This window comes from Neoarius graeffei, chromosome 21 (assembly GCF_027579695.1).
Source record: "Neoarius graeffei isolate fNeoGra1 chromosome 21, fNeoGra1.pri, whole genome shotgun sequence".
Taxonomy (NCBI): domain Eukaryota; kingdom Metazoa; phylum Chordata; class Actinopteri; order Siluriformes; family Ariidae; genus Neoarius; species Neoarius graeffei.
The window spans coordinates 4,303,957-4,318,023 of record NC_083589.1 but is presented as its reverse complement, the minus strand read 5'-3'; the positions used below and the strand labels follow the sequence as shown (position 1 = coordinate 4,318,023).

At 46.1% G+C, this 14,067-nt stretch overlaps 1 protein-coding gene across 4 annotated transcripts in view; it reads left to right on the top strand.

Annotated features, from left to right (window-relative positions):
• Positions 1-965, top strand: part of rps16 (ribosomal protein S16) — a 457,927-nt gene extending 456,962 nt beyond the window's left edge. For all 4 annotated transcript variants that reach the window (XM_060903800.1, XM_060903801.1, XM_060903802.1 and 1 more), the window contains exons 5-6: positions 112-159; positions 627-965. In XM_060903800.1, coding sequence (XP_060759783.1) covers positions 112-159; positions 627-772 — 194 coding nt within the window. In that variant the 3' untranslated portion in view covers positions 773-965. The remainder of the gene's footprint in view (positions 1-111; positions 160-626) is intronic.
• The last annotated feature ends 13,102 nt before the right edge of the window (positions 966-14,067 follow it).

Below are 14,067 nucleotides of genomic sequence, written 5' to 3'. Positions count from 1 at the left end.
AACACGCCCTCTGATTTTTTTTTCCTCACAAAGAAAGAATTTAATGTATGTTTGTACGGGGGGTGGGTTTTTTTTTTCTCTCTCTCCTCAACATGTGTTGTTTCCTCACAGCGATTCGTCAGGCCATCTCCAAAGCTCTGGTCGCTTACTACCAGAAGTGTGAGTACTGTTACTGCACTCTACTGAGTCCTGAACGCTGCCTTCTGATTGGCTGAGAAGAGCTGCAGCAAGATTATTATGAACAAAAACCCTCCATAACTTTAATTATAAAACTATTTAACATTAGTGTATGACTGCAAACACCATCATGGGATGTTTGTTTTATTGGTTACTTTTTTTTTTAAAGCCAGGATTTTGATTCGGAGAAATCTTTTAAAATTAAAAAAAAATCAAAAACTATAGTTTTGTGTAAACGAGGGTTATTTTGTCTATAATGTACATGAATTAAAGTTAAATTCGTATAATGAGTAAAAAGCATGTACAGGAATAAATATGTAGATACCTGGAAAAATGGTGTAAATACAGAAGTAAAGTAGAAAATAAATATCATTATATTTGAGTAAATAAAGAATACACAAATGAATCAGAGTAAATAAATTTTAAAAATATTGTGTGTTGGTCCTCAGATGTGGACGAGGCGTCCAAGAAGGAGATAAAGGACATCCTGATCCAGTATGACAGAACTCTGCTGGTTGCCGATCCGCGCCGCTGCGAGTCCAAGAAGTTTGGCGGTCCAGGAGCTCGCGCTCGCTACCAGAAGTCGTACCGTTAAACTCCACCCACACTTCATCCAAATAAAACTGAGGAGAAAAACCATCCGTCACTGCAGTATCACGCTTTATTACTGACGCCCATCAGTCCTCCTGTAGGACACAGTGGGCGGGGCTACAGTCAGCTCACCGTCTGATTGGTCCATTCATTTAGCTGTCGAAGTGATTATTAAAGACCCGAGTGTTTCTGTTTAACTTTCTGTAGGGTGTTTTTATATCAAAACATCTAATAAAACACACACAAAAGTTAATTATATGCAAATTTAAAACTGGGACATACAAATGTAATTTAAACCTACTGAATTATTTAAATTTAGAAAGAGTGAATTGATACTGAAAATACAAGAGAAAGTAGAGTTCAGTGAAAAACAGAACAGACTATCATGATTTGAGGTGACATGAGCACCAAGAAAACAACAGGAGCAGAGTTTAAATAGTAGTTGAAGGAAGGATAAAGGAGTAGGAATGAAAGAGTGGAATGCGGACGAGTGAAGTTACTCCAGTTCTTGGGGAGGGAGAGAGAGACAGATCGCGCCCTCTGCTGGTTAAAACTCATTAGTGGAAGATGTGCAGTGTGTTGGTGTCACCTGCAGGGGGCGACGGTAAGCCGGTGCAGGTTTTAGATCTGCTCTCAAACTGAAATAAATCCAATTAAAATCTCAGGGGGGAAAAAAACAACAAAATTACATTGAGGTTTTTAAGAAGTCGCTTCAGGAGTAAATGCAAAAGTAAAGCAAGATATTTTAATATAAAATAAACATGAATGGATGCAGAAAATTCTGCGTTTTGTAATATTTTTGTTCATGCCTTGAATTAAATACAAAAGTCTGTATAAATAGAACAAATATGTAAATAGAATAAAGAGTAACTTTACTGCAGGGAAATAAATACAAAAACTGCTACAGAGGGGGTTTTTAGAGAGAAACCTTTATTCAAATCAATACAAACTAGTGCAAAGTTTAATATATTAAGACTAAACTACAGGAATAATATATTTAAAAAATATCTTGAATAAAAATTAGAGTAAACAAAAACAATGAAAAATGCAAAAAAAAGACTAAACTACAGGAATATATCTTGAATAAAAATTAAATTTAAGAGTAAACAAAAACAAATGTAATGAAAAATGCAAAAAAAGAATAAATCACAGAAATAAAATCATACACTGTATAAATAGCAAAAATTATTGAATTAAAGGATAAAAATACACAGATTAAAAAGTAACTAAATACAGAAATATATTAAACAAAGTAAATATACAAATATAATAAAATGGTTAAGGGAAATTTCTTTCATTTTAAAGTTGTGTATTCAATAATTTATTTATTGGGTTATTAGTTTATTTAGTTTTCATTCTGGCCAATCTGCTTACACACACACACACTGGTCAGTGTTTCCTGTAACGCTGAGGTCCGACTGAGTGCAGGTTCTGACCCCCGGAGCAGCAGAACCACAGAGACGTGGGAACTGGGGACGGGTTCGCATGGGAGAGAGGAAACACACACACACCAGATCAGAGGAGGGTAAGAGAAAATAAAGAGGATGAAAGAACACAAAGATGTTTATAACAGTCAGGAAAAGTCCAGATTTTGGCTGCAGTGGTTTTAGTCTCTTGTGAGGATGAAGATGTTAAAGTAAATCCATAGATAAATTTATTTTAAAATAAATGAAAAATACAGTACCAGTCAAAAGTTTGGAAACACCTTCAAATTCAATGTTTTTATTTTTTTTTCCTACATTGTAAATTAATACAGAAGTCATCCAGACTATGCAGCAACACGTAAGGAATCGTAGTAAACTTTAAAATGTTAATCAAACCAAAATATGTTTTAGATTTTAGATTCTTAAAGTAGGCACCGGCGGCACGGTGGTGTAGTGGTTAGCGCTGTCGCCTCACAGCAAGAAGGTCCGGGTTCGAGCCCCGTGGCCGGCGAGGGCCTTTCTGTGCGGAGTTTGCATGTTCTCCCTGTGTCCGCGTGGGTTTCCTCCGGGTGCTCCGGTTTCCCCCACAGTCCAAAGACATGCAGGTTAGGTTAACTGGTGACTCTAAATTGACCGTAGGTGTGAATGTGTGTGAATGGTTGTCTGTGTCTATGTGTCGGCCCTGTGATGACCTGGTGACTTGTCCAGGGTGTACCCCGCCTCTCGCCCGTAGTCAGCTGGGATAGGCTCCAGCTTGCCTGCAACCCTGTAGAACAGGATAAAGCGGTTAGAGATAATGAGATGAGAAAGTAGGCACCTTTTGCTTTGATTACAGCTTTGCACACTCTTGACATTTTCTCAATCAGCTTCATGAGGTAATCACTCGAAATGGTTTCCCAACAGTCTTGAAGGAGTTCCCAGAGGTGCTGAGCACTCGTTGGCTGCTTTGCCTTCACTCTGCGGTCCAACTCATCCCAAACTTTTTCGGACTGACCGACCTTCGTTTCTTAAAGTAATGATGGACTGTCGTTTTTCTTTACTTAGTTGAGTAGTTCTCGGCATAATATGGAATAGAACAGTACTCAAATAGGGCCATTCACTGTATACCAACTCTACCTCTTCACAACACAACTGATGGTCTCAAACACATTAAGAGGTCAAGAAATTCAAGAAATTAACTCTTGACAAGGCACAGCTGTAAACTGAAAGCCATTCCAGGTGACTACCTCGTAAAGCTGCCTGAGAAAATGCCAAGACGTGCAAAGCTGTCATCTAAGCAAAAGGTGCCTACTTTGAGGAATCTAAAATAAAAAACATTCTTGTTTGATTAACACGTTTTTGTTTACCAAATAATTCCATATATACTTCTTCATAATACTGATGTCTTTAGTATTAATCTACAATTCAGAAAATTTTAAAATAATGAAAAACCACTGAATTAGAGGCATTTCCAAACTTTTGACTGGTACTGTACAGTGGTGCTTGAAAGTTTGTGAACCCTATAGAATTTTCTATATTTCTGCATATATATGACCTAAAACATCAGATTTTCACACAAGTCCTAAAAGTAGATAAAGAGAACCCAGTTAAACAAATGAGACAAAAATATTATATTTAGTCATTTATTTATTGAGGAAAATGATCCAATATTACATATCTGTGAGTGGCAAAAGTATGTGAACCTCTAGGATTAACAGTTAATTTGAAGGTGAAATTAGAGTCAGGTGTTTTCAATCAATGGGATGACAATCAGGTGTGAGTGGGCACCCTGTTTTATTTAAAGAACAGGGCTCTATCAAAGTCTGATCTTCACAACACATGTTTGTGGAAGTGTATCATGGCACGAACAAAGGAGATTTCTGAGGACCTCAGAAAAAGCGTTGTTGTTGCTCATCAGGCTGGAAAAGGTTACAAAACCATCTAAAGAGTTTGGACTCCACCAATCCACAGTCAGACAGATTGTGTACAAATGGAGGAAATTCAAGACCATTGTTACCCTCCCCAGGAGTGGTCGACCAACAAAGATCACTCCAAGAGCAAAACGTGTAATAGTCGGTGAGGTCACAAAGGACCCCAGGGTAACTTCTCAGCAACTGAAGGCCTCTCTCACATTGGCTAATGTTAATGTTCATGAGTCCACCATCAGGAGAACACTGAACAACAATGGTGTGCATGGCAGGGTTGCAAGGAGAAAGTCACTGCTCTCCAAAAAGAACATTGCTGCTTGTCTGCAGTTTGCTAAAGATCACGTGGACAAGCCAGAAGGCTATTGGAAAAATGTTTTGTGGACGGATGAAACCAAAACAGAACTTTTTGGTTTAAATGAGAAGCATTATGTTTGGAGAAAGGAAAACACTGCATTCCAGCATAAGAACCTTATCCCATCTGTGAAACATGGTGGTGGTAGTATTATGGTTTGGGCCTGTTTTGCTGCATCTGGGCCAGGACAGCTTGCCATCATTCACTACGTTTACATGCACATCCAAATAGAGCTACTGTTAGTAATCGAGCAAAGGGTCCCAGCAGGGGTGCCAGAGAAATCCAATCCTACATGCACAGTGTTTAAATCGAGCTATTGTTATGAGGTGCATTGTGCACCCGAGCCACAGGTGGCGCTACACGCCCCATCGTGTTGGTACACTTCCGGTTGTCGTCATGAAGAAGAGCTATTCAAGAGTATTGAGGTATTTCACTCACGTGACCAAGTCATGTGATGCTGCCATTTTGGACGGCACGGCTCGAATCAGTTTGAATGCGAGGAAGGCGACAAACGAAAAACATAAAAGAAAAAGGAGCGAGATGCAGAAAACACCTTCACTATCCAGCGACGTAGGGCATTTACAGGGCAAGCAGAGGGAGAGGTATTTGCAAAAATTGAGGTTAGCAGGCTTAGAGAACGACGTTTACCTGCTTCCACCAGGATTGTTCACTGACATACGGAAGTACACCAAGCCCTCGTCTTTACCTGACTTCAGCCCACATGATCTGTATACCTATGTCGTTAAAAACCCATCGCCATACACAGGTATTGATCTGAAAGCGTATATGAGTTTGGATACCTACAAATATTTTGTGTCAGGCTGGGTAACATGCCTACATCAGTGGGTCGTCCCTAGAGCCGGTGGTCGACATCTTATTACAGCTAAGGTTTGCTCACATTTTCATTTACTTTCGGTCCTCAGGATAAACAAAATGTTATTAAATGTCATTGAAATAACTTCTTAGTCTGTTGAGACATGGCCCGTTATAAATTTGCTGTTACCAGGCAATGACCAAGAACTGTATTATTAGGGTCGGTGTAGTTGTAGCAGTGTATTAGCAACTAGCTGTTAGCACTAGCTAATGTCAACAACATCATAGCTGGTATGTTACTGTAGCAATGTTTACATTCAGTCATTTGGATGACTGTTAAAACCTTTCAGTCTCAAGTTTTTTCCTTTACTGGATTTACTAGTTTACTGAGCTAGCGCGCTCGGGCAAGCCGGGAGCTAGCGCGCGCTAGCCAGCCTGCCGGCCGGGAGCTAGCGCGCGCTAGCCAGCCTGCCGGCCGAACTTGTTATCAGTATAAAAGACACCTGTCCACAACCTCAAACAGTCACACTCCGAACTCCACTATGGTCAAGACCAAAGAGCTATCAAAGGACACCAGAAACAAAATTGTTGACCTGCACCAGGCTGGGAAGACTGAATCTGCAATAGGTAAGCAGCTTGGTGTGAAGAAATCCACTGTGGGAGCAATTATTAGAAAATGGAAGACATACAAGACCACTGATAATCTCCCTCGATCTGGGGCTCCACACAAGATCTCACCCCGTGGGGTCAAAATGATCACAAGAAGGGTGAGCAAAAATCCCAGAACCACACGGGGGGACCTAGTGAATGATCTGCAGAGAGCTAGGACCAAAGTAACAAAGGCTACCATCAGTAACACACTACGCCACCAGGGACTCAAATCCTGCAGTGCCAGACGTGTCCCCCTGCTTAAGCCAGTACATGTCCAGGCCCGTCTGAAGTTTGCTAGAGAGCATTTGGATGATCCAGAAGAGGATTGAGAGAATGTCATATGGTCAGATGAAACCAAAATAGAACTGTTTGGTAAAAACTCAACTTGTCGTGTTTAGAGGAGAAAGAATGCTGAGTTGCATCCAAAGAACACCATACCTACTGTGAAGCATGGGGGTGGAAACATGCTTTGGGGCTTGTTAGTTTTTTTTCTTTTTTATCAGACATCTAATTTTTTAGGTTTGTTTACCTGACATGTTTCGACGTACGACTGTCGTCTTCCTCAGAGTGTCACCGGATGTTATTGGTGACGCATCTTTTATCAGCTGATGTTTCCGAAGGCGTGGCCTTCCTGTCTGGATTGACAGGTCGGTCACGCCTTCTACTGTCAGTTCGTCCCCTGCAAGATGGCACTCCAGGTATGGGAGAGCATGTATGCTCCCTCATCTCGGTTGATGGTCCTCGGGCTTCGCTTACGGATCTCTATGGCCTCCCTGATCCAGCGCTGATGTTTATTATCTTCTGTGCGGATGACTCTGGCATTCCCCCAGTCCATAACATGATTTTCCCTTTTGCAATGATCTGTTATGGCTGACTTATAATTTTCCTGTTGTGCCTTTTCTTTTATTGTTCGGGTTTGTCTATGGTCATGGAAGCCACCATACAGATAGTACAAGACAAATTAAAAACAGATAGGACGCTCAAGAAACGCACAAACCTCACCGTACAAGACATCACTCAGCTCCTTCAATTCATCGCCACATCCACATACTTTCAGTTCAGGAACACAATTTACAGACAAAAGGAAGGGTTTGCCATGGGAGACCCACTATCAGCCATCATGTGCGGCTTTTTCATGGAAGACCTGGAGCAGAAAGCACTCACTACAATACCAGTGGAATACAGGCCAACACTCTGGAAACGGTATGTGGACGACATATTGGAAAAAGTAAAGAGGGGACACACTCAACAACTCACCGACCATCTCAATACTATAGACAATACCGGCAATATAAAATTTACACATGAAGAGGAAACGGAGCAGTCAATAGCATTTTTGGACTTAAAAATACATCACACAGAAGAGGGGGATATCAAAATAAAAGTACACAGGAAACCCACACACACCGACCAATATTTAAACTGGACTTCCGAACACCCCATAATGCACAAAATATCAGTAGTTAGAACATTACATGAACGCACAGCAATAATTACAGATGCACAGGACAAAGAACAGGAAGAACAACATATACAACACGCACTGAAGGCATGTCAATATCCACAATGGGCAATATCCAAAGGGGAGGAACAGGTCAAAAACAATAAAACACAGAAGAAAGAGAAAAAACAAACCAACAAACAAGAACACAGGGGAGTAGTGACATTACCATACATCAGAGGAATAACGGAACGCATTCAAAGAGCAATGAGGAAATACAACATTAACACACCTGTCAAACCACACACAACTCTCCGTCAGATCCTGGTTCATCCCAAAGACAGAATACATCCGGACAACAGATGCAACACCATATATGAGATTCCATGCCAATTATGCAATAAAACTTACATCGGGGAGACAGGAAGGAGTTTCAACACAAGAAAAAATGAACATAAGAAAGAGTGCGAAAAGGAGACAGCTACAAGACAAACCCGAACAATAAAAGAAAAGGCACAACAGGAAAATTATAAGTCAGCCATAACAGATCATTGCAAAAGGGAAAATCATGTTATGGACTGGGGGAATGCCAGAGTCATCCGCACAGAAGATAATAAACATCAGCGCTGGATCAGGGAGGCCATAGAGATCCGTAAGCGAAGCCCGAGGACCATCAACCGAGATGAGGGAGCATACATGCTCTCCCATACCTGGAGTGCCATCTTGCAGGGGACGAACTGACAGTAGAAGGCGTGACCGACCTGTCAATCCAGACAGGAAGGCCACGCCTTCGGAAACATCAGCTGATAAAAGATGCGTCACCAATAACATCCAGTGACACTCTGAGGAAGACGACAGTCGTACGTCGAAACATGTCAGGTAAACAAACCTAAAAAATTAGATGTCTGATAAAAAAGAAAAAAAACTAACAATATTCAATATAAGGCATAATGAACGTAATCGAAAGATGCTTTGGGGCTGTTTTTCTGCAAAGGGACCAGGACGACTGATCCGTGTAAAGGAAAGAATGAATGGGGCCATGTATCGTGAGATTTTGAGTGAAAATCTCCTTCCATCAGCAAGGGCATTGAAGATGAAACTTGGCTGGGTCTTTCAGCATGACAATGATCCCAAACACACTGCCCAGGCAACGAAGGAGTGGCTTCGTAAGAAGCATTTCAAGGTCCTGGAGTGGCCTAGCCAGTCTCCAGATCTCAACCCCATAGAAAATCTTTGGAGGGAGTTGAAAGTCCGTGTTGCCCAGCGACAGCCCCAAAACATCACTGCTCTAGAGGAGATCTGCATGGAGGAATGGGCCAAAATACCAGCAACAGTGTGTGAAAACCTTGTGAAGACTTACAGAAAACGTTTGACCTCTGTCATTGCCAACAAAGGGTATATAACAAAGTATTGAGATGAACTTTTGTTATTGACCAAATACTTATTTTCCACCATAATTTGCAAATAAATTCTTTAAAAATCAGACAATGTGATTTTCTGGATTTTTTTTTCTCATTCTGTCTCTCATAGTTGAAGTGTACCTATGATGAAAATTACAGGCCTCTCTCATCTTTTTAAGTGGGAGAACTTGCACAATTGGTGACTGACTAAATACTTTTTTGCCCCACTGTACATGTTTTTTGCAGATGATGTGGTCCTGTTGGCTTCATCAATCTGTGACTTACAGCATGCACTGGGATGGTTTGCAGCTGATTGCGAAGCAGCTGGGATGAGGATCAGTACCTCCAAGTCCGTGGCCATGGCGCTCAGCCGGAAACAGGTGGAGTGCCTACTCCAGGTCAGGGGGGAGTTGCTACCTAAAGTGGAGGAGTTTAAGTATCTCAAGATTTTGTTCATAAGTGAGGGTAAGGGGGAGCCGGAGTTGGACAGACGGATCGGGGCAGCGTCAGCAGTGATGCGGATGCTAAACCGGTCTGTTGTGGTAAAGAGAGAGCTGAGCCAAAAGGCAAAGCTCTCAATTTACTGGTCCATCTACGTTTCCACTCTCATCTATGGTCACGAGCTGTGGGTAGTAGCCAAAAGAATGAGATCACGGATACAAGCAGTAGAAATGAGTTTTCTCCACAGGGTGACCGGTCTCTCCCTTAGAGACAGGGTGAGAAGCTTGGTCATTCGGGACAGACTCGGAGTAGAATCGCTGCTCCTCCACATTGAAAGGAGTCAGTTGATGTGGTTCGGGCACCTTGTTAGGATGCCCCCTGGACACCTCCCAAGGGAGGTTTTCTGGGCATGCCCCACCGGGAGGAGACGCCGGGGCAGACCCAGGACATACTGGAGAGATTACATCTCTCAGCTGGCCTGGGAATGCCTCAGTATTCCCCCGGAAGTGCTGGTGGAGGTGGCCGGGGAGAGGGAAGTCTGGGCTGCTCTGCTTAGGCTGCTACCCCCATGACCCGGTTCCGGATAAGTGGTAGAAGATGGATGGATGGTGTGGCAGCGGGGGCGTGGTCAAGCGTCGGTCTGTGAACAGAGGGCAGAGTCAGGGAAGGTAAGTGGCAAAATCATTGCACCTCATGTTAGTTAACCTGTGTTTGTGTGTCTTCCCCAGTGACGGCGCCCTATAAAAGGAGAGAGAGAGAGAGCAGAGGAAGGGAGCTCTCTCCCCAATCAGAAGACTTGTGTGCGTGCATGTATGGCTAGGAGAGTGTGAAAAGCTGAAAAGCTACAAATAAAAAGGGTTTTTTGAACTCAGTTCTGGCGTGCCATACTTCTGTGCTCCACCCACCTGCTCTGATCTCTACAGTGGTGCCGAAACCCAGGATCGGAGCACAAAGGAGAAACAGCTCCATGGAGCCATGGACCTGATCCATGCCCTCACCACGGCCCAACAGAGCCAGCACAAGGTGCTGGTCGCCCTCCGGAAGGAGCAGGAGCAAAGGTTCAAGGCTCTGGTGCAGGCGCAGCAGGAAGATCACCAGGTGTTCTGGCACCTACTCGCATCGGCGGGGTCCATCACCTCCACGGGCCCTCCCCACCTCACCCTAACGAAGATGGGCCTGCACGATGACCCCGAGGCCTTCCTCGCGCTCTTTGAGCAGGCAGCAGATGCCTGGGGCTGGCCGGTGGAGCAGCGCGCCTCCTCCCCCTGCTAACGGGCGAGGCGCAGCTGGCTGCGCTACAGCTCCCCACCGACAGTTGGCTGGTCTATGCCGACCTCCACCGGGCCGTTCTCCAGCATGTGGGGCGCACCCCGGAGCAACAACGGCAGTGCTTCCGCACTCTGTGCCTGGAGGAGGTCGGCCGGCCATTCGCGTTTGGCCAGCAACTCCGGGACGCCTGCTGGCGGTGGCTGAGGGCTGACAAGCGCGACGCCGAGGGAATCATCGATCGGGTGGCACTGTAACAATTCATTGTCCGACTTCCCGATGGAACAGCGGAGTGGGTCCAGTGCCATCGCCCGGCGTCTCTGGATCAGGCCATCAAGCTGGCAGAGGACCATTTGGCAGCTGTCCCGACGGCAGGACAGCATGTCTCCTCCCCTCTCCTCTCTCTCTCCCCCCCCCATTCTGTTCCTCGTCCTCGCCTCGTTCCCCCACCGCGGAGGCGGGGGCCGGCTCCACCCCAGCTGGCCCGCCGCACCCGCAGTGCCCTACCGTTTCCCGCTTCCGTGTCTGTCTCTCCCCCCCCTCAGGTGAGTGAGCTCCGGAACACCAGTGCAGAGAGAGAGCCCGGGCCGGTTTGCTGGCGCTGCAGGGAGCCGGGACACCTCCAGCATCAGTGCTCGGCGATGGAGGTGGGCGTGGTGGTCCGGATCCCCGATGCGCCAGGGACCACCCTCGATCAGGCCAGAGTGTATGGCATACCGGGGAGTATCCAAGGGGATACGTATCAGGCTTTGGTGGACTCCGGCTGTAATCAGACCTCAATCCACCAAAGCCTGGTGCAAGACGAGGCATTGGGGGGAGCACAATTGGTGAAGGTGTTGTGTGTGTGCACAGGGATGTTCACAACTATCCTTTAGTGTCGGTCCACATTCTATTTCGAGGGGAGAAATTTAGAGTAAAGGCAGCAGTTAATCCTCGCCTTACCCACTCGATAATTTTGGGGACTGATTGGCCGGGATTTCGGGAATTAATGACTCATTTAGTGAAGAGTGGGGCCTGCCATAGGTCAGCAGGGGGAGGTCCCGGTGTGGCATTGGCAGGAGCAGCTGTCACAGAGCCGTCTACATCATCACCGCGTCAAAGTGAGGAGCAGCAGGCTCCTCCTCCCTCTCTCGGGGAATCCCTCACGGATTTCCCGTTAGAGCAATCGCGAGATGAGACTCTGTGGCATGCGTTTGACCAAGTGAGAGTAATCGATGGTCAAATGCTCCAGCCAAAAGCCACCCTGTCCTTCCCCTATTTTTCCATTATGAAGGATAGATTATACCAAGTGACGCAGGACACTCAGACTAAGGAGCCGATCACACAGCTTTTGATCCCAAAGAGCCACAGGGAATTTATATTCCAGACGGTTCACTTTAATCCCATGGCTGGACACTTGGAGCAGGATAAGACACTAGCCTGAATAATGGCCCGGTTCTACTGGCCAGGGATTCGCGGTGATGTCCGTAGGTGGTGTACGGCATGCCGCGAATGCCAGTTAGTAAATCCAGCGGCCATTCCAAAAGCGCCTTTGCGCCCTCTGCCATTAATTGAGACCCTGTTCAAAAGAATTGGGATGGATCTTGTTGGGCCATTAGATCAGTCAACACGAGGGTATCACTTTATTTTAGTTCTGGTGGACTATGCAACGCGATATCCGGAAGCAGTGCCTCTTCGCAATATCTCAGAATGTAGTATTGCGGAAGCACTCTTCCACGTCATCTCCTGAGTTGGAATCCCCAAAGAGATTCTGACTGATCAAGGCACTACGTTTATGTCACGCACACTGCGCGAACTGTATGGGTTACTGGGAATTAAGCCAATCCGCACCAGCGTTTATCACCCACAAATGGACGGCTGAGTTGAACGGTTTAATCGCACCCTCAAAAACATAATTAAAAAATTTGTACGCGAGGATGCACGCAACTGGGATAAATGGCTCGAGCCCCTGTTATTCGCAGCGCGAGAGGTCCCACAAGCCTCCACGGGGTTCTCCCCATTCGAATTATTATATGGGCATAAACCACGGGGCATCCTAGATGTACTGCGGGAAAATTGGGAGGAGGGACCTTCAACGAGCAAAAACGAAATTCAATACGTTATCGACCTGCGTGCAAAACTCCACATACTCACACACCTAACCCAAGAGAATTTGCAGCAGGCCCAAGAATGGCAAATCCGCCTGTACGACAGGGGCACGCGCCTTAGGGAGTTCGCACCGGGAGATAAAGTACTCGTGCTGTTGCCCACGTCGAGCTCCAACTTGATCGGCAAGTGGCAAGGACCCTTTGAGGTCACATGGCGAGTCGGGGACATCGACTATGAGGTGAGGTGAACAGACAGGGGTGGGGCGCTACAGATTTACCACCTCAATCTGCTCAAACTTTGGAACGAGGAGGTCCCCGTCGCGTTGGTGTCGTTGGTTCCGGAGAAGGCAGAGCTGGGGCCGGAGGTTCAAAAGGAAACATTGACATTGCTTACCACTCTGGTCCCCTGTGGATACCACCTCTCCCCAACCCAACTCACGGAGGTTGCCCAGTTGCAGACCGAATTTTCGGACGTGTTCTCACCCCTGCCCGGCCGCACCCGCCTCATAGAACACCACATTGAGATGTCCCCGGGGGTGGTAGTGCATAGCTGCCCTTACAGGCTGCCCGAACACAAGAAAAAGGTGGTTCGGGAAGAACTCAAGGCCATGCTCAACAAGGGCATCGTCGAGGAGTCCCACAGTGACTGGAGCAGCCCAGTGGTCTTGGTTCCCAAGGTCGACGGGTCGGTCCAGCTCTGTGTGGAATATAGAAAAGTCAACGTGGTGTCTAAATTCGATGCGTACCCAATGCCTCGTATTGACGAGTTGCTTGATCGACTAGGCACGGCTCGTTTTTATTCGAAACTGGATTTGACAAAGGGATATTGGCAGATCCCCTTGACTCCATTATCCCAAGAGAAAACGGCCTTTTCCACACCGTTTGGCTTACACCAGTTTGTCACACTTCCTTTTGGGCTGTTTGGGGCACCCGCTACGTTCCAGCGGCTTATGGATAGGGTCCTCCGCCCCCACGCCACCTATGCGGCCACATACCTGGGCGATATCATAATCTATAGTAATGACTGGCCACGGCATTTACAACACCTAAGGGCCGTTCTTAGGTCACTGAGGCAAGCGGGTCTCACAGCCAACCTGAAGAAGTGTGCAATTGGGCGGGTGGAAGTACGGTATCTGGGCTTCCACTTGGGCAATGGGCAGGTGCGTCCCCAAATTAATAAGACAGCAGCGATTGCGGCCTGCCCGAGGCCCAAGACCAAAAAGGGGGTGAGACAGTTCCTGGGGCTGGCTGGCTACTATCGTAGGTTTATACCTAATTATTCGGACATCATCAGCCCGCTGACTGATCTCACTAAAAAGGGGGCACCAGATCCGGTCCAGTGGACAGAGCAATGCCAGTGGGCTTTCTCTGAGGTAAAGGCTGCACTGTGTGGGGGGCCACTGTTACACTCCCCTGACTTTTCTCTCCCCTTTATGTTGCAGACGGATGTGTCGGACAGGGGGCTGTTCTGTCCCAGGAGGTGGAGGGGTAGGATCGTCCAGTGCTGTACATCAACA